General features: G+C 36.5%; 1 protein-coding gene across 17 annotated transcripts in view; it reads right to left on the bottom strand.

The window, feature by feature from the left end:
* The window catches only part of ELAVL2 (ELAV like RNA binding protein 2), a 156,210-nt gene extending 131,179 nt beyond the window's left edge, over positions 1 to 25,031 (bottom strand). For 6 of the 17 annotated variants that reach the window (XM_017546022.2, XM_017546024.2, XM_037744795.1 and 3 more), the window contains exon 1: positions 401 to 957. Coding sequence is in view for 2 of the 17 variants with exons in the window: in XM_037744805.1 (XP_037600733.1) it covers positions 24,306 to 24,332 (27 nt within the window). In the remaining 15 variants the exon portion in view is untranslated. Of the gene's footprint in view, positions 1 to 400; positions 958 to 24,305; positions 24,404 to 24,690 lie in introns of those variants that run through there. The other 11 variants (XM_037744792.1, XM_037744796.1, XM_037744800.1 and 8 more) reach the window with 4 other exon arrangements.
* Between the last annotated feature and the right edge of the window lie 2,490 nt (positions 25,032 to 27,521).

Here is a 27,521-nt window from a genome sequence, read left to right as displayed (position 1 = left end):
TAATGATTCTAAAGCCTCTCCCGTCCTTCGGTTGCTGAGCGAAAGTAGAGGCATGCATCCCCAACACCCAAGTTATCCCTCTCTTCCCACGAAATGAACTTCCAATTTCAATCCTGAAGCTCGCTCTACATCTAACCTCCCATTGTACCCCCGCTCTTCCCTGGCCACATTTACCACTTAAGTTTCTGCCATGGACATTTGCGAATATTCAGTACGCTAAGCATGCGTCCACCGTCTTTTAGTCTAGATCTTTAAAATTAAAAAAGCAGAACAGTAGCTTTGAAATGAGACAAACATGTGCAATTAACTTCATATTCTGTATTCCACTCACTTACAGGTTTTCTGGGTTTGCCAGCGCATCGCTGCAACTAATGATTAAAGAAACCAAACCGAAACTTACCTTTCTCCCTTAAGGTTTTTGTGTATGTGTGTTTTTAAAGTAACGGTGCAGTTCTCCCAATAAGGATGAGCAAGAAGCTGCTGGATAGTTCTCTTAAGACAGCACGAAACCTAAACTGTGCTCGGCTTAAAAGAAGCAAATAAAAAGAAACGCTTTCGACCCCAAAGTCCAATGCTAAAAGAAATGGCGGAAAAAAAAATATGAAAGGGGAGGGGAAACTTAAAAAAGAGTTTTAAAAGACGGAGAGACTACCCTCCTATTGCCGTTCAACTAAACAAAAAGGGGCAAGAAAAACAAACCAAGGAACAAAGAAAAGAGACGAAAGAACGTTTTTTCAAAAAGACGATGTCTTTCTCCTTGTTGCTTTTTAGTAGGTCGCTACAGGAGTAAGCTGCTGCATCTCTAACTGAGAACAGAAATAGGGGGGAGGACGTCTTAAAAGGGAGGTGGACTGGACCACAGATTTATAGCACCGTATCACCAACCCCTTCTCTGCCTCCGCACTGCCGTGTGTGCAGCTGCTCTGCCAGGCTCCTATCCCGGGCAGCACGCGCGGAAGTATACGCCGAGTGGCGCCACAACGTAACTTGCTCATCGCCCCAGGATTCTGATTGGTCCAGACGCTTCCATTGAGGCCGCCCAGACGGGGCAGCGTGAGACGATTGGCTATGGGCTTGTGTCACTCTCGAGAGCTCAATGGAGTCCCGTTTCAAGGTAAGTTGTGCGGGGAGGTACACTTAACACTGGCGGCGAAGGGAAATGCAAGAAGCAAAAAGAAATGTGGAGACAGCAACGTGGGAGGGTTGGAACTGTACTATCAGAGTTTGCGATATGGCACAATCTCCTTTCCTCTTAAATCTTTCTGCTTCAGAAAGATTCATTGCCTTTGCCATCACTGCTGCATCTATGGCATATTTCTTTATAACATTAAACTCTGTCCGGTATGTATGAATCATTGAGAGCTCCCTCTCTTTGATCTGAGTGAAAGGGATGAATGTACATCCATTACTTGCCCGCATGCCTTTTTCAGTACTGTATTTTGTGTTACATGTTAGGTAATTGTATGTCTTTATTTTAATATATGCATATTTCAGATCTTTCCCCCCATCACCCCCTTTTTAAAGCATCCTTTTAACATAAGGATAAAGTCAGAAATACTGTCAAATAAAGCTGCACGGTTTCAATTTGCTTGCACTTTGTGTTAGACTAGAAAAATGTAGGATAAAAATCCTATCCAGAAAAAGAGGTACTGAGTAGAGATAAGGTCCTTTACTTCGAGGTGTCTAATGGCTCTCAAAAAGAGCAGCTGTACATAAAATTGGAACAAGCCACTCTTCTGCATTTGCAGACAGGTACAGTCCTTGGACCACACATATATTGTTGACAGCAAAGATAGACGAACATTTATCAGGGCTCTTTCTGTGAGGATTTAAGAAGTTTAACCAGAAGACCAAGTACTGTTAATGTTTCTGCTTCATAGAGGAAGACTAATTTATTACAATCCCATATGTTAATAGCACTCAGGAGAACAAAATACAGTTTTATGCATGATAATTATTTCTTCCTCTAAGTGAAAGTGAGGTCCTCAGGATCGTCTGGATCAATATTCAATTGACCCAGGTTCTTTTCCAGCCAGAATTTCTCCTTTCAATCCTGAAAGATAGCACCAACTTCCTAGACAGTTTGTACCATTCTTACACAAACAATGTAACGTATCTTCTCCAGAGGCACATGCCTTTTTGAAAGGAATTCCTTTACCTATTTACAACTAGTCAACACCTTTGAGAATGCCGGAAAAAGAAGACACAGGTAAGAGTTAGAGATTGCAAAAGGGTGGGGTGTCATGGAGGGGAATGGGGCAGATGATAAAATGACTTGGAAGTGAGGAATACAGTAAATCGGTGTTGAGAGTGTCCTTGAGTGTTGATAAATGATTAATGGTGAAAAAAAGACCTGTTTATCTCCCGCGTAGCCTGTATAATAATATATGAGTTCTATTACTTTGCATGACAATAACTGGGGGTTGAGAAAGAAGGCCTGAATCTATGCTATCTTATAATTAGCATGTGTAAAATCATGCCTTAACCTCCACCCCCGCTTTTTATGTAACAACAGCCCCTGGAGTCTTAATTTCAACTTAAAACTATTCTCTAGACCTGGGTGAAACTCAAAGCAAGAAGAAAGAAAAACAGTTTGAAGAAATGGAGTCAAGGGTGAAAAGACAGAAAGGGTAGATATATGAATAACAGGAGATTGGGTTTGTAGTCTGCCTTCAATGTCTTCTCCCTCATCCCCAGCTCCATACAGAGAAATAAACTTTAAATGAATACAATTTGGGGAAAGTATAAAACTGTTTGATTTAATCAGACTTACCTATGAAGTGAATTGTCTTTCTTTCTTGTTACCACACTCTTAAATTAATATTGAATTAGTTGCATATGCTCATGTAATTTCAGTATGTTGAAGTAAATCTTTACCATTACAATTATATAAGTGCCTTCTAACTAGGTGGAAATTAACACTTTATTTTTTGGTACATGTTTATATCCACAAGAAAGATTTGTAGATAACTGTGGTATATTTTCCAAAATGATAAGGACAGGTGTGGAAAGCTGGGAGTGATATGGAGTAATAAAAATCTAGCATGTGTATTATGTGAGGAAACTACATGGAAAATAGCAGACTTGTTCATTCAAATGCAAATTGCTAAATTCTGTAGATTCAGTATTTATGGGTTTTTTCCAGCTTGGGCAGAGTGACAAAATATTCAAAGTATTGCCATCCCTAACATGTTGTCTTTTTTTGTAGGTAACATGGACTTAAATTATTTTTAAAAAATGAAAGTGTCTTAAAATGCTGTTTTACTTCCTCATTAAAACAGACGTTTTTACATTTTAAAACTTTTAAGTGGATAGAGGTATCATAAGCAACATGTACTTTTTCAACTTTTAAAAATAAAAAAATATTGATTACAGCCACTTTAAAACAAGTGATATCTGGATGTATATTTCACTTTGAAATTCATGTGTCATAGCTTGAAAATTAACAGATACATACTATCCTGTGATTAATGAAGGCTATGTGCAAATATCTCATTTTAGAATAAGCAAAAAATGCAGTCAACCCCTCTTCACTCATGGTTAGGTAAAAGAATTATCCAGAACATCTGAACTGGCACTAGAAAAGCACTTAAAAGACATTTGAGTATGATTAAGTCATATGAACTCTGACATGTCTTCCAAGTACCTGACATTATTTTGAATTTCAGCAGAAAAGGGGGAGATGAAGGGAGTGACTGTGAACTTGGAGAAAAAGTGTGATGTGGATAAAGTTACAAAAAAAAAGTTACAAAAAGTTTTCAAAACTGAAAAAGTAATGATTTTATTAAACTTTCTATACAAAAGAACAGTTATTCACAAGAATATGTAAAGCTGTTGTGGAAAATGTCTTTTAGGCTAAATAACTCCCTTAAACTAGTCCTTCTGGGGACAAGGGAGGGAGTGATTTTACATTTTATAATAAAGGGTACTGTAAACTACTTGTAACATTTTTTAGGCAAATAAACTATTAAAATGAGTTTACAATGTTTGGCTTAAGGTAGTAATTCCCAACAGTAAACCTTAGATGAATAAAAACACTATGTGTTACTTTGGTGGGGTAGGGGGTTGTGGTTCATATTATCGGAAATCTGATAGTTTAATGTATGCATGAGAAATACAGATATCATATAACTTGCTGATTACTCTTATTTATTCTTCTTAAAGTAGTATGTTGACTTGCCTTCCACCGTAAGGGAGGAAAAGTTGTGAAAATTGCCACCAGTGTGAATTTATACCGTGGTAACCACGCAAGAGAATGAGGCAGGAATTAGCACCATGGACAGAGACAAGCAGACCTCGAATTAAGATTTGCAAACCTCGACAGGGTATTTTCTGTCTCTTTCTGTGAGACACAGAAACTGCACGTCTTGGGAATGTTTCATTCCACGGGACTTTGCGGAAAAGACTGTCCTACTCTACAGAAATTCATTTATTTTGAATTAGGCTGGCTTTTCTTAGGACTCAGCCATTGTGACAAACCGCCAGGAGAGTTAGAGCCCCGAACTCGCTGCGTACCCTCCACTGTCCTCTTTTACGTACATTCCCTAGCTGCAGTGAGCCCGCCTTTCGTCAGTGTTCAGACAAAATAAATGCAAATCCAGGTAATCTTCGAGAAGTCTGGTAAACATACTCCAGAGTTTTTAACCCTCGAAATTCCCAGCTGGAACTGCAGCAAAAATGCCTACCTGGTCACCATTGCTCCCTTCCCCCAGTTCTCCCAGCTCCCTCCACCCGTGGCAAAGGGGTAAAGCCTTTTATCCGAAGGTGAGTGACTCCCAAGACTATTTTGCGAAAGATCCTTTACACTGCAAACACTTTCGTTAGAGACAGTGCCAGGGGCGGCAGTGAGCGGGATCTCACACATCCTTTACTTTCTCTTTACATTGTGTCTTTAAACTCCTGTTCAAGGGGGAAAGACTAAAGACAGCACACTCAACGAATATTCCCCCTAAATCCTGAGGTTGCTGTTTACACTTAAAGACACATGAATTGTTCATTTAAATGTTTTTAAAACATGTAACTAGTGTCGCGGTAAACCTTTCAGACCATACTAGGTTAGTTCTACCTTCCCAGCCCTCCACCTACACACACACACACACACACACACACACACACACACACACACACACACCTTTTTCACCCCCGCGAACTAACGTATGAAGTTCACTGGCCTTTAGATGATTTGCCTGCAGATATTCAGACTAAGATCTGTTGCACATGCCCCAGAGTGTCTCGGAAAATATATTTACTGCCTCAGATCGATGATTATTTTATGTAGACGCTCCCAAAAAATGTCCCCAGATTTCCCTCCTCACTTTTACTCAATAGCAACTTTTAGGAGGATAAACTCACGTCTTTCCTGAGAGTGCAAAGGGAAAATCTAGGTGACTAGACAGGGTGAAAAAAAAAAAAAACAAAACACGGAGGTTAGAAAGGGCAAATCAGCCTTATGTGCGTTCCTTTCAGGGATACTAATAGCCTTCTTTAAGCTTCCCCCTGGAGCCGATACATCTCATGCAAAATTAATACAAGTAATTAAAAATAGCAGTTTCCAAAGTTAAAGGTAACCATCTGTCTCAGCTGGTAGCAATCAGCCTTTTCTCCGGCCCCTTTACCGGGACCTGGGAAGAAACGGTTTTTCTGCTTCCGATGCTCGGAGGCTCTTTCCTATATTGAAGATTTGTTTCCACTTGTGTGCGATGCCCGTCTAATTTGAAATAATAAAGCCGGGCTGAGCAACCAGTCAATCAGAGCCATCCAGGGCGCTCAGCACGCCGCCCAGCCCTCCACCTCCCTCTGGTCTCTAACTCTTTCTCTCCTCCCCCACCCTCGCTCTCCTGGCCCTCCCCCTCCTCCTTCCTCCCTCCTAGGTTCTCACACGCGCTCACACTTTTCCCCCGACGTGTGTTCAGATCAAACCCTTGCCCCACAGAGCAAGTGACGGCACGGGGGCACGGTGACAAAGGCGGAGTTTGTATCAGAAGAAGACTGAGGCCCGGGGAGACACAGCGGCTAGAGAAACAGCTGTCTTATCAGCCCGCTGCAGAGATGGAGATGGCTCGAGAGGTCCTCAACAGATAATCACTTGAATAGGTTTGCAATGCGCCAAACTTCACGCTTGATAAGGCCAACCCAATGTAGAGCGAAGCCCAGATCCTGCTCCATTCTGTTTTATCTGGGCTGTAAATTAAGAAATTGAAATTCAGGTGGCAGAGGCAGCAGTCTGCTGACAGACCGCTAAAGTAAACTGTCATTAAAATGCTTTCGGCAGGCAGAGGGGGCACCTGGAATGGGATATTGTTTAAAAAAAAAAAAAAAGTAGTGGGAAGGGGCAGTAAGAAGAAAAAGCACACCTGGCTTAAAAATTATTTGGGGAAGGGAAACTGTGAGAAGTGGAAAAGGGATACAGCATCTGGCCATGATTCCTAATCACAGCTACTATGAATAAACAATTTGAAAAGTACAGTATGAAGTTGTGTGAAGTTTGGTGTGATGAGAGATCAAGGGACAATGTAAATCAATCTAGTATAAAAAGGAATTCTGTCTTTATCTGAGCAGGGGTGAGAGGAAGTGGATATCAAATGGACTCTAGTTTTTCTTTCATTGTAAAAAAAAAAAAAAAAAAAAAAAAAAAAAAAAAGCAGATCAACTGGATACAGAGGAGTTACCATAAATCAAAGTTAACTTGGCCTTTTGGTTGAAGTGATAGGGCCACAGGAGAGATTCCAGGATGATTTTTACAATAGCCTAACACGCTGTCACCTACAGGAAAGAATCTGCTGAGCTAATTACAGAAATAACAGTTGTATTTCAACTCCCTCCTCCCTTTACCCCGGTAATTGCTATAGGATAATTCAGGAAACAAAAAAATCCCAGGTATGTACTCTGACACCTACCTGATTCTTATGGCATACTGTATATCTACATTCTTCTGTCTGCATTTTTGGATATGAGGTTTGAAATTTTATGCATTATTTAAATAGATGTTTTCACAAATATTTAATATATATAATGACCAGCATATAGCCAGTGACCTTATTGTTTGGATTCACTAATGTCTTAGTATTATATCTTGTTCTTTGTGTCTTAAGTGAATTGCAAGTTCTTGGTGTCCCTTTATAAGGTGAGTAGTAAGTATGAGAAGATACATGGCATTTTCCACAATGGCATTTATATTTTAAGTCTTAGAAACACTTATAAAAAGTTCAGCTGACAACACATAATTAATACAGCTTTAGAAAATGAATGAATTTTTATTTTTACTTCAAAACTGTGATCAATGTCAGAATGCACTTAACTGACAACATAAAGGCTTATATCACTTTAGGGTAAGGAAAAATCAAAAATGAGTTTGTTGAAAAAGTGATGAGAAAAATTTTAAGATGCTATAATAAATTTTAGCAACTATTAAACTATTTGAATAAAAAACAATTATAAACTTTGAAGTTGTTATTTGATTACTCATAGGGTGGTATGTAAATAAATGTAAGTCATGAAATCTCAAAGACATTTCTGTTGAATAGTTATATGCAAAAAAATCGTTCATCTCTAACATAAAAAAAAAAGGTGTTCGAGGGTTTTTTATTCTTTTAAATTTAAGTGTATAGATGAATAAGTGCTATATGTATCCTTTAATGAGAGAGAAATGTATGGTTATATAAGCCAACTGGTCCTTTCCATACCATATTTTCCATAGAGTTATACTGGTTTAAATAATGGCTACTATATATGCATATTAAGAAATATTATTTTAATGAATTCCAGCATTTTAGGCAGGATATTATCTCCAAAAATCAGATGAAAAGATATTTTTCTGCTTGTTAGAAAACAAGTTTGAATTACCAGCTTTAATAAGCCCCTAAGCTCTGATTTTTTTTTCTTAATTAAATTGAAAATATGCACACAATGGACAGTGTAAACTATTCTTTGTTAATACAGGTAAGAATTTTTTAAGATGTGAATTTGCATAAAGATTAAAAGATACACTGTCAATAAGTTTGAAATGTGAAAAAAGGTATTTTATAAGCTTATAGGATTTCAAAACTAATTTTAAGAAGTGACATTTTTATTATGAACATAAAATCTTTTAGCACGAAATTAGTATAAAAATCATTTTTATATAAATTTTTGTCACAAAAGGAATGATATATGTGATTTCTAAAGGCATAACAATTCATTATAAATGATGAAAAATAATAAAATAACCAAAAATATAAAATTAGCTTTAAAGGATATTAATCCCCCTCTGTGAGAAATGGGATACTATATTTTTAAGGGAAACAATCTTCCTATGATGTATTCAGGCAAAAATGATAGAAGCTTTTGAAATATCCAAAAGTCTTTAATGTTTTTGTTTAATGACTGATTATAATTCTATTACCAAAAACATCACACGTAACTATGTCCTTCCAGATATAACATTTATCATCAGGTAAGAGTCAAATGAGTGATACATAATCACTTCCTATTTCTAAATATTTTTCCTAACGTTTGACAAAAGGCCCATTTCAATTTGATTCAAGCATCCTTTGAGTGCCTGGCATGTGCCAGAATAACAAAATTAGATTAGAAACAAGAAATGCTTGAAGGAAATCAGATTATATTTTCAGCAGTAATAGTAAATGGAAAATTCAAGAGGTTTAAATAACTTAGTTAATATGTTGTATAATACATATTCACAATGTCTGGTTTATGTTGTTATTGTTCATCGTTACAAATTTTTGCAAAATATCGTTTTTAAATATATAAAAAATTACTGTCAATTATTGTCAAAAAATTACTCCTTTATATAGGAATTGTAATGTTATCCTTCTAGGAGCTACAGCTTTACAAATTGTTAATGGCTTGGGTTTTGACTTCAGACACGTGGATTTGAACCTGATTTCACAGGGTCTTGGACAAGTTACTTTACTGCCTCTAAGCGTTGGTTTTCCAGTCTATAAAATAGTGATAATAATGCCTAATTTAAAATCACTGTGAGGTGAGATGTAATCATAAGCATAAAATACTCAAAACTTCCTGGCATAGAGGAAGCAGTCAATATATGGTAACTACAATTATGAGAACCAAAATGATAACTTAGCACATTTACTTGATAAAGCCAGAATTAGAATTCCTGCCTTCATATACCGTCTCTTAAATATTTTCATTAGCTCTCATTAATGTCCTAACTGATATATTTCATGATAAATATCCTCTCACATTTCTAATTGCAACCAAGTTTAAAAGGCACCAAAAGGCATAAAATCTTCTATCTGCCCTGTTATGTGACTTCAATATATTTCCCAATACAATTTCATGATTCACCCATAAAAAGTTGTGGGTCTTCAAAAAGGAACTGAGTCTGAGATCCCATCTGACTGATATAATAATAAAAACACCTTAGGTTTTTATAGTACCTTTTATCACAAAAAGCTCAATGTACTTTTACATATTTATCATTGTAACCCCAGGAGGTAAAGAAGGACATAAATTATTTCTCATTTTCAGGGGGTATAACAGAGGTATTAGGAATTTAGGTAATATTTCTAAGGTTAATAGAAATAATTTTCCTGAATATCAGTCTTTCTGCAATCTGTTAATCACTTTGGCATTAATTATGGTATTGTTACTTTAGTTAGGCTCAAATGGTATTAGTTTTGGCACCAAGTATAGCTTAAAATTCAGTTAATTACTTGATGAAATCAAGTTGAGTCAAATATATACCATAACAGTCTAATCAAATTAAAATATTTTGATGTTAAGACACTTTTATTATTCAATCTTATATATGCACACATTATTCTTATTTACCATTTTTGTTAATTTCTAAGGCAAGACTTTAAAGGTTATTATTTATGGCCTTGAAAGAAACCAGTTCCAATCTACTTATCAGTCACCTCTCCCTAGGCTCATTCTCCCATCTCCACATATATTTTTATAGGCTATTATCTTTATTCCATTTACATAGGCTAACAGTATTTTCTGCTCAATTTTCTATTTAGATTGTGTTTGAAAAAATCTATCAAAATTAATATCCAAAAGAATATAGAGGTGGTAGACTATATAAAGGGCTTTTTGTAACGGTTTTGTTTTGAATAAAACAAAAATGTGTAACAAATGTCCTCTTGACATTATAAAACATAGAATATCAGAAGAATACTAAAACCTGCTTATGGTTTATAGTTTTGCAGTTCCCTCCTGGGCTTACATTGCTATGGATTGATATAGAGCTATAGCTGTGGACTTTCAGTAAGTGAAATGGAAGTAAACAACATTTTGCAGGCTGATAAAAGAATGAACCTTAAACTTGTAGAGGTATAAATTCATTGTAAGTCACAATGGCAAACAGACTATGTTTTTATTTTAACCTTCAATAAGCATCTGTCTGCATCTTAAATGTATCATATAATTTGATAAAATTGACCCACTCAAGGTCAAGCCCAGTCATGTGACTGCCAGACTTCTATGAGCAAGTGTAATTAGCACCAAGAAGAAACACATGAATACACATAGAACAGCCTATGCTGCTGTTTATTACTATTTCACACTAACCTCTCTTAACTCTTCATGTTGATGTGATTAAATAAAAAATCCATTTCTCTGATGGGGCATTTTAAGGCTGAGGATACTGTTGTAATAGAAATAATATTCTATTCCTTTGGTCATTATCATTCTGGTATGAGAAATTAGAGAATACGGTTGCTTGAAATGTCAGTTTTTGTAAACACGAATTGGAAGATGTAACATAAATAAATGGTGTTACAGACTGTTTAAGCTGTATGAGTAACAAATCAACATTTCCTTGAATTATTTTGACACAATTTACTGTGAATTTTTTTTCTCTAGATGATATTTCTGGATTCCTTGTATAGACAATAAAAGACTTTCTCTTATTCAGTGTTTATTATTTAACTCATAGTGTACTGATATATGCTAGAATACCAATATTTCTAGATGTAAAAAGAATACTAAAAGACAGGCATGTCTCCATTTATTAGTCATATCAAAAGGATACACGAAAGTTGGAGCCTCTTTGTAAGGTTTGTATAAAAGAGGAAAATATTCATATACATTACAGTGTTCAGTCCTCGGTTTTAAAAGATCTTTATATAAATCTACTCAATTGGGTGTGTGTGTGTGTGTGTGTGTGTGTGTGTGTGTGTGTGTGTGTGCTTTAGAGCAAATAAAAGGAGGTTCAGAGGTGAAAGTTACAGGAATTTGCTGAAGTAGACCAGTCTGACTACAGTAGAGGAAGTAGGCTACAAAGCATAGGAAATCAGTTTGGTTGGGTATTGTGGTATCCCATTATGCTGATTTTGAAAACCAGCAGAGGGAAGTACAGATATACAACTATTAGAAACAGGATACACAGAATACACCTATTGGCAACTTTGAATTTTAGAAATGCCAAACAGAAAGATATCCAAAGGTAAAGGAATTAGCACCAACACATAAACAGGGTTAAGAAGCTTTCGTCTAAAATTGCAATGAGGTGGCAGGGTCAGAGTATAATAGATACGGGGAAAAGAGTAACAGGTAGAGAAGAGGGGTTCATAATGAAAGTGTTTTGATGGCCAAATTATTTCCACCAGCAGTGGGAAAGAGATAGGGTTCTGAGCAAACGTTTCTCAGCCAACAAGCCCGCGGAAGCTGTGAGGGAGAGAAACAAGGGACAAGAGCCTCTCAGACTAATGCACTGCGTAGCCCTGGATGCCTCTAAGATACCTTTGTGCCTAAGGGAGGGCTTTAAAAACAATGCTAAGAGAGCACACATTGTGGCACTAAGCAAAGATCTCTAGATGTGGAGAAAGGAAACATGAGTCCCAGCATTGTTTCTCCCACTAACTAGCTGATTCTCCAGAAAGTCCCTGACTAAACTTCCTGATTCCCAGGAGAGGACTAGATTAGTAATAATAATAATGGGTACGTATATTATATGCTAGGTAACATTCTACTGCTCTACATGTATTAAATCAGTTAATCTTCACAAGAATCTTATCATTTTACAGATGAGGAAACCGAGGAAGTAATTTGCCCAAGGTAACACAGCTAGAAATCAACAGAGCTGTGTTTTCACCCCAAATGGGCTGTTTCTAGGGCCCAAGTCCATAAACACTTTTATTAGAGTACTTCTAAGGTACTTTTCAGATGTCAAATTTGGTAATTTTAAATAAATACAACAGAAATTACAGATGACACAACACTTGCAAGAGAACAAAAGCCTAGGGAAAATAGATATTACAATGAACATAAACAGATAAAACTTTTTATTTCAGAAATAATCATACTCTCATAGCTTACCATGCTCTCTATTGCTGACAAATAGAAGAGAGAAAATGTATAGTTGGATGATTTCTTCCTTTAAAAAGATTCAAGTTAAATATAATAGGATTTTGAGAAATATTTTATATAGGATGTCTTAGGCTATTCTAACCAGCGGGTAACATTGTTTTGCGGTTTAATTATTTAGCTTCTAGACATTTTAAGAAGTCTACTCCATAAATATATGTAAATAGTTATACAACCATTAAAAAGATAGTGTTTATTATTTAATGTAATGTGTAGATTTTTATGAAATATTAAGCTTATTAAACGTCATATAAGGGATGTTTACTAGAACATTAAACACTGGCTATTTTGAGGTAATGGGAGCTGGATTTATAGTTACTTCTTTTCTTTACATTTTCTGCATTACTGGGTTTGTAAAAATTCTGAGCACGCATTCTTTTTTATAAATCAGAGAAACAGGTAGTTTATTGTTTCAGAAAAAACAAACAAACAAACAAACAAAAAACTCTACAGCTCAAGCTTGAGGGCCTATAGCCACCAGGTGGGGGCAGGAGCTAGATGCTGGATGGTAAGGGCCAGTGACTTCTTAAAAGACAACTTAGATTAAGAGAGAGGTCACAATAACCGCCCTGGAGCTTTATAGTTTATAAACAAAATAATATTCACTTATAAAAACAAATTGAGATCTAATACACATGAAAAATAAATATGACAAAAATCTCAGAACTGATCTACCATTTTCTTAGACAACAATATCAGTTATAACTATCCTGTTCAGTTAAAATTGCCTAATATTAATTATATACAATAACATAAACTGTTTCCTTCACTTACTATCTGTATTATGTTCAAGGAATGTTCTTCTTTTCATTGAATTAATAATTTATTTTTCCCTATTAAACCCTTTCTCAAGTTGCCTAAGAATCTCGTAAAATGAACCTTCATTCCCAGCCAGCAAAACCCTTAAAGTGATTTGCTTATATTTCTATGGCATATAAGTAAGTGAAAACCATAATACAGTAAATAATTATAATGAGATTGAACTAAAACTGGCTTCCTGACAGGTACCATTAGTGAATTGCTATTTCGATGTCCTAAACAGTCACCTGAGTTAATTCAATTTTCATATTGTTTAATTTTTGTCTTTAAAAATCACTCTTCAGAGGATGGAAAACTGGCTCAATGTCTCCACTGTTACTGATGGCACAGTCTCTGAACATTCTTACTTATTTCATTTTGCTATTTAGAAATATTCTAATAACATGACCTAACAAGAGCTAACAGGTATTACTTATCTTAAAAGGAATACTGTTATTAGATTTATGACATTGGTAAAACTGGAAGATACTAAGAAAAAATACAAAAATAACAGAAACTTATTTTTTAATGCAATGTGTTTTAATGTGCCCTGTTACTATCTTTTAAGCTTTATAAACCACAGACATATATTAATTTTCAGATACAAATGATGACTGTTTTGAAAAAAAACTTATTTGTCATATACCGAGGACATAAAGTGCTGCTGCCCTCACTCATGCATTCATTTGACTTATTGCGCAATCCTGAATAATTTTAAACCAAACATGACTGCGGCAATCAATTTTTGTCTAATTTATTGGGCATGAGTTAAAGCCAATTAAAAAAACATTTTTGGTGCAATTCAAGAGGAAAACTGTATAAACCCATGAAAAACAAATTTCAGTCCTAGACATGAGTCATCACTATTCTAAGTATTGGTGTCAGACCCAAATCAAAAAGAACAAATCCTAAAATTGCACAGTCCACACTAGAAACTGCATTTATCAGCAATGATTTTATTAATATTTTTATACGAAATTGACCTGAAAGGAAAAGCATTCTCTTCTGTCTCATATCTGAATAATTTTTGCAATGAAATTAATAGGTAGTTTACAGCAGTTCCTTGAGTTTCTGCATTAAGAACTGAGGTAGAAAGTCTTCTGTGACCTTTATATAAAGAAAGCAAAATATTTTACCTGTAATTTTAAAGTATCTTTTACCTATTAGACCATGTCTTCTTTCACATGAATATAGTAGCTCTCTTTTAAGACCATAAAATGAAACAATCCCTGTACGCTCCAGATATTCTTAGGGTAATCAAAGCAGCAAAATTGAAGCTTCTAGGTTGGAAATTACAGCTATAAAATACAGCCATACATTTTCAATCTGTATATTAAAAAGGCCTTTCAAGTTCAGGGTTGTCTCGGTTAAAAGTATTCATGCAGACCTGAATTCTGGTTCTGCCTCTCCTGTGTCCTTGGTATATGACTTTGGGCAAGTTGCCTAACATCTCTGTGCCTCAGTTTTCTCATTCTTAAAATGGGTATTAAAAATAATCTACCTTTTAAGGCTGTTGTGAGCATTAAGTGACTCAAGTATTTGTCTGACAGAGAGTGAATCTTCATTGGATGACAGAACTGGATAAAGAAAGCCCAGTGGTTCTAACACATGACTGTGCATCAATATCTCAACCTAACTGTGAGGTTTTCAAGTACAGATGCCTCCTGTTTACCTCAAGAGATTTCACTCTAATTCTGAGGTGTAGTCTAAGCATTTATGTTTATTAAAAAAGCTTCACAGATGATTTTGATGAACAACTGATTTAGAGCAAAAATCAGTACAGTTTTTTCAATCGTGCAATTAACATGGAGTTAAACAGTGGCTTCAACTATTTTGGTTATTTCTGTTGAGCAGATTAATTGGAATAATTGCCATTTTTATACATTGTGTTATACTGAAAAAGATTTAACTAGGACATCTTTAAAAGATTTTATTTACATTCATATTGCTATGAGGTCAGAGAGTAAGTGTGATTTTCTACAACTTCCTATTAGTAAAATGAAAGAACATGTGAGATAATCCTGGGAAGTGCAGTCATTCCACTGGCATACATATATTTTACTGTTTGTTATGTTTGTTACTTCTATTTAATAAACATAGGCAGATAAGCCAAAATTACCTAATCAGTTTTTTCGGAGTTGTATTTTCCCTTTGAGTTAGTTCATTTCTAACTGTCCTACTTCAAGATAGGTAAGCACACTCCTCAGTGATAGAGATCAGGTGGTGCCATGCTGTTAAGAACAGAAAGTGCCAGAAAAATATACATGTTGGACTGACACAACCACCCCACAAGTTACTCACCATGATTGTTTAACAGAAACATGCACAATTTCCTTGGAATCTAATTTTAAATATTAACAGAAATCAGGACTCTACTTAATATCCTCTGATTAGTGGAGATTAATTTATTACATGAACAACCTGTTACCTTGGAAGGAAAAGAGATATGTCCTAGTAGGCATGGGTTATTAGCAATGTCAGTAAAGGTGGCAGCATAGGCCTAGGGGAACAAAGAACAGTCAGGTCCTAGAAGTATCAAGAGAAAATGATGAGGAGGTAAGGAAACCAAGCAGATAGTTTCCACCATTTGCCTAGGGCAGGTCTGGGTGCAGCTGGTACATTCTCAGGCTTTTATAGGCCTTCTTGGTAGAAAACCAGAGTGATTTATACGCTGGCACATCTCTATACAGAAATTCAGGGATATTCCAATACCGCTACACCACCAGACAGAGTTTTTAATTTAGAGATTCTAGAGAACAGACTTTTGTTATACCCTCTCTCTGGATTTAAGAATGGAAACTGCATAGATTACCTAAGGGCTCACTGGGACAGTACTTATTCTCTGGGGACTCCCTACCCTCGGGGTTTAGAAATGACTCTGCCATCTAAATATAATTCAATATTATGTATTGGCAAACTGTTGGTAGATCAAGGAGATGTTGATCAAGAGGTTGATGAAGGAGTTGGTATGCCCAGGTTCTAGTTTTTAAACTTTTGTGAATCACTATGTTTCCATATATAAAGGGAATGATGTTTGCTTGTTTTACTTAGTAGGATTATTGTAAAGCTAAAAGTAAGTATATTAACACTGGAAAATTTTTTATTGGCACAAGAAATGAGAGGAAAATAATTTTTAATGTGTATAACTTTCTAGTAAATTATACAAATGCCTGTCAGAAACATATTTCCTTTTTTTAAATTAAGTGAACTTTTTCATTTTCAGTATGATTCTCCAAAGTTTCAAAATCAACTCATCAGATAACAACTCTGTATTAAAACTTCAAAAAGTGAAATTGCGTGACACTTGCTGAAATATCATGGAACACTAAAATGAAAATTTATAGAAATTTCAGAACCTTCCATTTCTTTTTTTTGTTTATGAATATAACGTTTTATCTAAATCTCGCCTTAGACAATTGGATTCAAAAACGTGGCTCTTTGAAATTTCAGAAAGGAGGGAGCCCTTTCAGAGTTTTTTGTTTAACCAGCAGAGAATTGCATTCTCACAGCTGGAAGCTGAACAGCTGTTGACTCTGACATTTTTCTGTTCCCCTGGGTGAGAGTTCAAGGACCCTCTCTATGCCATCAGGAGGACAGCCAGTAAAGGGGTCAGAAACATGTTCCAGTGCAACTGAATTCCAAGGCCACCCTAGAGGACTGGAGAACGGATTAACTCAGAGCCACTGTAGCCCAAATGGTAGAGATAGCCTCCCACTTGAGGAAAACTAGCCTCCATGAGAATTTACTTTCTGACTTATGTCCAGATTTCAGGGCTTATGTGACCTGAAGGACCCTTGATATTGGCCAGTCTCAGGAATTCCGTGTCCTTTTAGAATTTATCAATGTATGTCCCCCTTTTTTTTTTCACATATATAGGAAATTTCCCTTTCACTCAGAGTGCATTTCTGGGTACTTCTTGGTAGATACTAAATAGCTAACTCCATTTTGATTTTATAGGAAGAAAAACAAACAAACAAGAACATTTCAGAATAGCTGTCACTGCAGCACTATTTATTGTATCCACTAGAGGACTCCTCTTAGAATAACTCAAAATCTCTCCCTTCTCATTCTCTATGGCCTCTGGCATTTGATGCTCAACTAACTCTTGAGTTGGGCCACTGGCTGCATATCAGTGTTAGAATGAAAACATTTCCCCTACTTTAACACCTCCTGCTAGTTCAATAAAGCCATGTTTAAATAACTGAACTGGCTTCAATGAACTGTACTTGCCATTTTTTCCTGCTTCTTAGCTAGATAAAATGGAGATAATTAGGAAGTGGATGAGCAGGTTTAATGAAAGCCAGTTTCTTTTGGTATACTCCTGAAGCAGCAATCATCATCTGTTTGGCTTTTGAAGAGCAACAATTATAATCACTTAAACCCCCAAGGGGAACAAAAATAGAATTTACATTAGCATATAAAATATACAGCTGGATTGGGCAAGCCTACAAAATTCTGGGGAAATCATTCTAATCTGAATGCTATTCAAACTCACAAGTAAAATGAGTTCAAGAGTATTTTACATACTTCCTTCCTATAAAGTAATACATATAACAATATTGAGAGGATTTTCCTAAAAATGAACACAGGGAAATAAGAAAGTGTTGCCAGGAGAGAATCCCAGAAGGAATGGGCTAAACTGTATTGTCACGATATCAGAGAGGAAAATGCATAATGATATTCACACAAAGCACTAATCATTCTGAAATGAAGGTTTTTACTGTAAAGCTACAAACATTTGGGAGTTTAAGAAACAAATTTTTGTCTGATCATTGCTATAACTTACTCATAAATAAGGAAAATTTCAGATTAATAGTATTTCCCTTCTCCTCCATTGCAAATGTGAAAGTAATACAAAGGAAAGTGAAATTGCTTAAGTTGATAACCTATTGTTATAAAACACAACTGTTTCCTATTTTAAAACATTTTCATATCATTTCCTCTCAAATAATCTCTTTCTTACCTCCTTTCTAATTCTAGCCCAGATCACAGGCAATCTCCCTCATCATTTACAATATTTAATTACTTTTGCTTTTGTATGCCTTTCACAATTTGCAAGATATATATATATATATATATATATATATATATTTATATTTATTTATTTATTTATTGGTAGAGCATAGAAGAATAAAAATGGGGCCTGTGCTTTATCCATTATGCTACTAGCAACAAAACGCTAACTTTAATCAATATATTAAAGGCTTTCCCGGCTGTGCACATTTGTGAAAGGCAGTGTATTTGAGAAATTACACTAATGAATCTTGAAAAACTCAGCATCCTACACAGAAAACTTGTTCTCTCATCATAAGTACATATCAATATGTAAAGACAAGAAAAACATATACTTCATCTTTCTGTATATTATTTGAAGAGCTAGTGTTACATTTCTTTAAAATGGAAAAAAGTCAGTAAGCAAAATTTCACCTCCACTGAGAAGCCTTCCTGAATACCACACTAAAGCCAACCACAGGCATATTAGCGAAAGCTTCCTCTGGACTCCTAAAAGCACTTTTTACATATTTCTGATACCAATTATCATAATTACATTATAACCATCTGTTGACATGTCTATCTCTTACACAGACTATGCATTACTTGATGACACGGCCATCATTTCCAGCCAAGTATTATCAGTTTCTACCACCATGTCTAACCCATGTATGTAATAATGTCTGTTGAATGAAGTGTATCATTCACTGCATCCTAAGACATCAAAATGTTGTGGAATCCATGGTGGGAATCAAACTTACATATTAAATGCCATTTTTGCAACAGTATCAGATTGAATGATAAATTAAGCACTAACAAATTAGAAATTCAAAAGTCTAGGTTTCTGTAGCAGTCTTAGCACTAATTATCTTTAACAAAGGATCGTGGTAGCATTTTAGATTTTGTTAAATATTTATAATGTTAATCAGCTCTTTACCTATCCCATAGTTAATTATTTTTACTGAAAACACTTGAAAAGCTGAGTTCTTAGTTCTTCTTGGTAATGACCTCAGGTTTCATTAACTTTATAATCTCTATTTTAAAAAAATTAAATGCATTAACATTGCCTTCTCAGTCTTTGTCAATGTCTGTCAAGCCAGGCAGTATCTAGCTTGTATTACTCTGCCCTTTCTGTAATGCTGTGAGAGGCTTTAAAAATCTACAACATATAACTTTACTTTGAACACAAAATGTAATGATTTCATATTCAAAAGGATTTACAGGGAGAATTGTCGTCCATAGCTTGAAGGATTCCAGGACCTATGCAGCAACTTCCTTAGGATCCTTTGGTTCTTTTCTTACTTTAAACATAGTTCACATTTTTTCTACCACATTTCCAAGTGAAATTATCATTTTGTATAAAGTTATGACAAAGCAGTGGAGAGGTAGAAGAAAATAGACTCCAGAAGACCTATCCTAAAATACTTCTGGATTTTTAGTTAATAATAGTTAATATTCTTATTAAATTCTATTTTGAAAAATTAATTATACCATACATTTAAAAATGAACAACTGCTTTAATAATTTTCCCTTTAGCTTCATATTGATATAACCATAACTTTTATATGTATACTTACACATATTCATTATTTATATAGACAGATTTGTACACTTTAATGAATATGAATGGAAAGAAAAATTGTATAGACGGTCGTATGATTTTAGTACATAAGCATGTAATATAAATTTCCACATCAAGGATGAAACAGAAAATTATATGAACATTTTATTAGCTATAATAAAAACTTGGCCTGAATTTTATTTGAAATTAGACCAATAACTAAAATTAGTTTTGGGAGGGGTAATAACTGAGGGTTTTTTCCAAGATCAAAGTAAAACAGAGTTGAATGGTTGAATGCTGGAATACTGTGGGGTTGAAATGCTCAAGCCTCGTAATTCTCCCCTTTATAACCTCGTTCTTAAAATTCCAAAATTATCTGACTAAAAAATCTATTATTACTTTCATAGTAATGTGGTTTAAACATGACTAATTTGGATGGTTTCACTTTATAAAAAATTGAAACTTACAAAATGGGATGTATCACTTTTTTTAAGTTATTCACTTAACAAGATCATTAATTCAAACACTGTTTTAACCTGTGAGCTCTCTGCATTAAGAAAAGTAAAGCAATTAAAAAAAATTTACAGAAAACAACTCAGAAGCCCATTTACTGCATAAAATGCAGATAGAGTTGTTCTGAGTGCTTTCATTTCTTCTCAGGCGAAAAGTGAAACATTGAGCAGTTTTTTGTTGAATGTCAATGATGCCCTGAAACATTTTTTCATTGTTACTTAAAGATGCTTGAATGAATTACCTTGACAAACTTTTATCATCTCTACTCCATGTCTAAGTTAATCAACCTGAGAATAGAGAAAATTTATATCCTCATTTCTCAGGTCCAAAGATTTTGTAAACAAAAAAGATCAAAATTAGAGCATTTTTATGGGAAAGGATGTTTTCTCTGTATTTATTAGAAAGTCTATCATCTTTAATATTTAAAAAGGAATCATATAGTAGGGCCCTATTTGAAACTTTTTATTTTCTTTATCACTTACAAGTTTCGTTAGTTCACAAAATGAAGGCAGTTTAAAAAATGCCCCTTACTCACTGTGATTAGAAGTTAATTGATTAAGTATATCAAAGTAAACTCTTGCTTAGAAAATATATATTACAGTAAAAAATATCAAATGATTTGCTACCTGTAAAAATCATTTTATTATATTAGCAAATGTAAGTGTAATCAAAATTTTAAGTCTTGAAAATGAAAAATTAAATCCCATTTTAGTTGTTAAAATTGTAAAAATCACTCTGCTTATTTAAGTTTCCTTTTAAGGAAAACGGTACTGTTAGATCTTCCTTTTATTTAGTAGGCATCTTTGCTATTTATTTTAAAGTATTTTTGTCATTATAACTGAGTTAATCTTTCTCTCCTTTTGTTTTTGGAATGGAATTGAGAATAAATTCTCCATATTTAATGTCCCAAAAGAAAAACAACCAGACAAACCAGGCTATGTATCCAAACCCAATTTGGGTATAGTTAGAAAAATTTCAGTGAAACTTTTTTCTTCAAAAATGTTGTATTGCGAAAGTGCCAAGATTGACAGGCAATCCCTATGCTCAGAATTTGGGGCAGTTACATATGAGTTTTAACGCAGACGGCCTTTTAAAATTTAGTAGTTAGTATCTCCTATCCTTCTATTATTTGATTCTCATTTTGATTTTGGATCCAATTTTGGAGTCAGACAGATTTTGATTCACATCTTTACTTTATGGTTCATGAGCTATCTTACCTTAGGTACTCACTTTCTAGGTGAAATAAAAGTTACCACCTAAAGCGTTTTGAAGATTAACTGAGATGCTAAATATAAGGCATTTACATACATGATTGAATCCATGACTGGGTTATAGCAGGTAGACAACACATGTTAACTATTAAAAGTTAATGTCTTCAAGATTTTAGATTCTATATTTGACATAGGGTACATACTACTTTTAATACCAATTAGAAATAAATGAAGATTATTTTTGCATTTTTAAAATTATAATGTCACATCATCCTTTCTTTTTTGCCTTTATGCTTGCAGGTACATTGCATGCCCTGGGTATCGTACAAAGGGCAAAACCTGCAATGTACCATTAGATAACCTGGCTGCCATCCACCTTCACTTACTACATCTCACTTTTCTCCTTTATACATGAATACTTTTTCACTTAAAGTGAGTCACTGTTATTGGAAGCAATGACTTTCTATCAGAGCATTGCTTAGTTGAAACACTTAAGAATGTTGTGCTTATGAACATTATAAGCATTCTGCCATTTGTAAGATTTATTCTAATAAACTGAGGTTCAAGAAAAATATCAGAACATGACCACTGTATTTTCAATGTGCCAATAACAAATAGAACATTTATAATTTTGGTATAAAAGTAACTAAACTGAAAATAAAAATATTTGTATTTTGTAGAAAAAAATTGGTTATTGCACTTTTACATTTTAAATTTCTATGTTAAGAATATTTAGCAAACCTAAAATTGGCACAGAATTATAGTGAGGGAAAGTATGAGGACTATATAACATTAAACAGTCTAAATAGGCAGTTAAATTATATGCACTGTTAATTATTTAGAAGATAATTTTCAATTACCCAGCTTATTTTAAATATTAATTTTTACTGTATTACTTAACTGAAACAGTATTTTCAGTGTTTGGGTGAAAACTAAGTAAATCTGATGAATTGAGATTATGATTATGATAAAAATAATTCTGAATAAAGGTTTTTCTCCACATGTCAAAGTAACATAATTTTACATGTATACAGGATATATATTTACTTATTTATAAATATCTATACATCAGTATTAGATAATGAATTCTTACTTTGTTTAGCACTGTATACACATAGTTCAAGGTATTTATTTTTAAAGCCCAGGTAGTGTTAGTAAAGTTCAAGATTCATTATAAAATTAAATCCTATGATAGTTGAGTAATATGATCTAAAATTAATTATATAGTTAAGAACATTGTTAGCTTATTGTCTGTGGTCTAAGAATATTAGTGGGTAGGAGAAGCAAACCTCCCAAGTGAAATTCTTGCAAATACAAAGATATACTATGTTCTAATCTAAACACTTCTGAGACTTTTTTCACAAATTTTACTGAATTGATTCCTCTTGTGCCAACAAATTTGTAGTTTAACCATTTTGGTGTTTTAGGTCTCAAATTGAAAACTGTTTTAAGGATAGTTATTGCAAACAGCTAGACTAAAATCAATAAAGATGGTTTTGGAAGCTGAGTGCATAAAGTATCACTTTCCTGTGATAGTTACTGGTGAACTACAGTAAATTCATGTAGAATAGGCAAAAAATAAGTCAGTTGTCAAAATAAGTTATTAAAATATATGCCCACTAAAGTACATTAACCTTTAGTGCAATACAATTCGTATTTTTAAAGTTATTTTCTGTGTTTCCTATGATCACAGGAAGTTTATAGTTAATTTTTATTAAAATCTTTATTTCAAAATAGGTCCTGAGAAATGTAGCCACATGCAATTATATCTACACACACATAAATGAAAATTAAGAATGGACTCAACAAAACAGTTCCTTTCAGTAGGTATTTCTGTTTCCATCCCATCCTTCAAATGGGAAAACTGAGATGGCCTTGCCTCATTAGAGAATGGGCAGGTCCATTTCAACACGGGGCATCCCAGTTCTCTCCATGGCAACAGCCCTGGATAAGTTAAAAAGGCAACTGAAAGTTTTACAACTACTGAGCACTATTAATCCTTTTTTTTTTTTTTAAGTGCAGAACAGGCCAAAAAATTTATAACTCTCCAGAGCAAAGGCTTTTACCCAACTTGGAATTGTTTACTTTGTCACAAATACTGTGTTGGATGACTATTCTTGGAAAATGAGTGAGATAAAGGGGCAAAACCCAGGAATCTATCCCTGAAATATACCTCCTATTTTAAAACAAAATGGGTTAATTAGGAGAGGATGCCGATGAAGGACTCTTGAATGAATCTGTACACTTTAAAAACTGGGATGAATTGGAAGAGGGAGGGGGGTAGAGGGCAGTGGGAAGGAGGGTCAATAAGCAATTCTTTTCCCCAGCCCCAAATCTTTCAAGACCACAACTTTGCAAATGTATTATCTCATCATCATTCAGCATTTAAAATTTGTCTAGGAATGATGGCTTCAAATGTTGCTACCTGAGGAAGTGTGAGGAAGAATGGTCTAACTGCAGGTGAGGGACATAGTTGTAGTAGCTGAGGATGACCCCGCTGTTCCTTTTCAAGATTTTGATCAGGAATGACCCGGCTAATGTGCCGAGTTCACGAAGTCAGAGCTTCAAGGTTCTTTTGAAATCAGACAATAACCTAGTTCCCTTCGCCTCCCTTCCCTACACGTCTCCCCTGCTGACTGCCAACTCTCACCCACTTTAAATGCATCAAGCCCATTATCATTCCAAGAGTCTCAAACATATAAATACACAACTTGTCCACTGACCATAGTAGAGAGAAAAAACAAAATTAGCACTACTGGTTTGTACGGGTTTCTTTTTGTTGTTGAACCACCCCCTCCTCCCGGCCCTCAACCCTTTGTGTGTGAGGATTCCCCTTCAAACCACCCACAGACCGAGCCGACGAGAAGAAATGGTAATTTTCGGTTTAAAAGTTCACTTACCACGGCAACCTCATATTGCTTTGTCATGCTTTTTGCACTTAAATTTTCAAAACTGCTTGTGCTGGGCGCAGAACTGGGAAGGCAGGGCTAAAGTATCTCTAGTAATCACAACAAAAAGGAGAGAACATTCACCAATCAGAATTACATTTAAATGCACAATCAAACCCCGGAGCAGGACGCACGGTTCAGAACACACCAGGGAAAGGATGGGGGTGGAAAAAGCCAAGCTACCAAAACAAAAGGTAAAGGGGAGAGTTGAGCGGTTGGAGGGGAAATTGATCCAAGCCGCCTTTTGACCGTGGACTGGCTTAAAAACCACCACCACCACCACCATCATTCCCCCCGCCCCCAGCACCCCCGCGATTACCCGAGTGACTGCACTTGCCTCCGCCAGCTCAACTGCAGGAGAGGAAAGCCCCATCTAAGTTCACTAGCCCTGCCACAGTCTTCCACTGCCTGACGGGTTCCTTCAGGAAAACACTTCCATAGGCATTCATCCACTTGAGGTGGGGTTGGCTGCTGCTGCGAGGCTGCTGCCGCGAGCAGCTGCTAGGACCGTTGCCGTCTCGTTCCTGCCTCTTTCGCGCTGCACAATAGCCCCGGCTGGGTGCACCTCATTAAGCCAGCCGAGAGCCCCAGGAGCAGGGCAAGCAGTGTGACAGCGCTGCCCCTTTGTAATGACTGTATGATGGATGCAACCGAAGGGTGGGGTCTGGGTGGGTCAACACTGTTAATGACAGTATGTATCATTCTGTCTGTCCTCCAGGAGAGGGAAGCCCCCTGCCCTCCCCTCAGGTCTCTCTCTCTTTCTCTCTCCCCTCCCTCCCTCGTCTGTATCTCTCGTCTCTCCTCTCACTCTACGCGCACACACGCACACACACTTTGCTCCCTCTTCCCCCACCTCCCTATGGCATTTTCTGCAGTCAGTGTTCAAAAAAATTATGAACACCATCGAGTAATTTCCAACTAAACCGATTACGGACGGCGAATTTATCCAAACACTTGAGGAAGGAGAAGATCCTAAAATCGAACAGCGAAGGCTGAAGGGGCGAGGAGAGCGGGGCGGACTTGGATCCCGGAGCAAGCGGGGCGATCACTGGCCAATAGTTTGCAACTGCGGGTCCACACGCGCCGCCAGCGCGGCGCTGCTCCGAGGCGCGGGACGCCGCTTCCACGTGCGCAGCGCTCCTCCCAGCGCCCGGAACGGTCTCGGGGTCGGGCTGCACGGTGGGAAGAGCGAAATAAATAAAACAAGCCCGAGGAGCCGTAGCTGGGGCGGAAACTGCAGGAGGAACTTCTGCACCCGGGCTGCGCGCAGCCAGTCGGGGAAGAACTCTGCAACCGGACGGAAAGGGAGTTCGACCCACTCGGGAGGGGCTGCCAGGATGCTGGAGCGGGTGTCAGGGTCCGAGACTGCCTAGTCGGGCGAGGCCTCCTTTCCCCGGCGATGGGGTCCCCCCTCGGACCAACACCCCCGTCCCGCTTCAGAGCGGCAGCCCCACAGGTGCGCAGCGAAGTCACCACGTTGGGGACCAGACCCCCTCCTCTCCCTCTTCTCTTCTCCTCCCGACCCAACACCCTCTTTACGTCTCACTCCACTCTGAGTCTCGCCTGTGTTGTCCCGGCTGACACAGGGAGGCCAAAAAAAAAAAAAAAAAGAAAAAAAGAAAAGAAAATATCTCTCCTTTTGCCCCCTTTTAGGGGAGCCTTGGATCTTTGTCACCCCACTGACCCCACCCCGTTGACTTTTTCCCCATCTTTCAGCTTTGTTAATGGTCCCGAGAACCTACTTCATAGGCACCGATTTTTCTTCTATAGGAAAGCCTGGCAGAATGATTTTTATTTCCCTACGTGGACAAGTAGACTTATTTTACACTCAGCCTCCTGTTTCCAACTTAACTGTGATGCTGTACGCTCTTGATGTAGCTACAAAGTGCCTTCCAGACATCCTGAGCTATTTCTCCAGAACTGTGCGGATATTTATTTACATTTATTAGAGTTTATGGAGCACCACTTCTCTGACTCTGTAATACACTTCTGTTTTTATCATCGTTGTCTTATAGCAGCTAAGAGAAAGCAAGAAGCACAGAGAAAACGGGGCATTTATGTCTAATGAAGCATCTCTCCTTTTTTATGTCAGCCATTTATTTATTAATCAGTTAAAATTTGTGTAGGCTGTACAGCCTGCTCTAGGCCATGGGATAGCACTAAAGATTTTATGCCACTCCTCAAAGAGCTTCTGATCCACAGGGAAGGCAAAAGAACCTTCAGCTCTTAATTGCTTCTAACAAGAAACCACTTTTAATAGATGGGAAGGAGAGACCTTGTCAGAAGGCTTTCAGCAAAAAAAAAGGAACACTGTAATGTTGACCTCAGTGATTCTTTCGGGTCATAAACCTGCAAGGCCTCAGAAGTCTCCCTGCCTTTTTTTTTTTTTTTTTTTTTAACCAAATGCTTTTCCCACCTTTTAAAAACTCTATTGTAGTACCAGACTTTTCCCATATTTCCTAAAATTAAATATAAAAGCAAGGGTAGGGGGCAAGAGAAGGCCAGTTGGAATTAGTAAGAAATCTAAATTGATCAATTAATTGACTAACAGTAACACTAACTTAAGCTTGCCTAAAAGAAATCCTTAGTGATATGCCTTAATGAGTAAAAATAAGAATTATATATAATTATGTATCATGCATAATTGTATAAAATTAGCAAAATAATTGTTTTTATGTAAATAGCTCTTTATAAGGGCATCTGAAGACCGTTCAAACATTTCCTCTTTTTTGTTTTTTGAGATGGAGTCTTCCTTTCTCACCGAGGCTGGAGTGCAGTGGCTCAATCTCGGCTCACTGCAGCTTCTGCCTCCCAGGTTCCAGTGATTCCCCTGCCTCAGCCTCCTGGGTATCTGGGAATACAGGCGTATGCCACCACATCTGGCTAATTTTTGTATTTTTAGGAAAGACAGGGTTTCACCACGTTGGCCAGGGTGGTCTCAAACTCCTGACCTCAGGTGATCCACCTGCCTCTGCCTCCCAAAGTGCTGGGATTACAGGCATGAGCCATAGCAGCCGGCCTCTCTTACATTGTTTTACTAATAAAATTGCATAATGGGGCCGGGTGCGGTGGTTCAAGCCTGTAATCCCAGCACTGTGGGAGGCCAAGGCGGGTGGATCACGAGGTCAAGAGATCGAGAGCATCCTGGTCAACATGGTGAAACCCCGT

The sequence above is a fragment of the Cebus imitator genome, unplaced genomic scaffold (assembly GCF_001604975.1).
Source record: "Cebus imitator isolate Cc_AM_T3 unplaced genomic scaffold, Cebus_imitator-1.0 Scaffold186, whole genome shotgun sequence".
NCBI classification, from domain to species: Eukaryota; Metazoa; Chordata; class Mammalia; order Primates; family Cebidae; genus Cebus; species Cebus imitator.
Note: the sequence above shows the minus strand (reverse complement) of the source record. Positions and strands in the feature narration are given on the sequence as shown.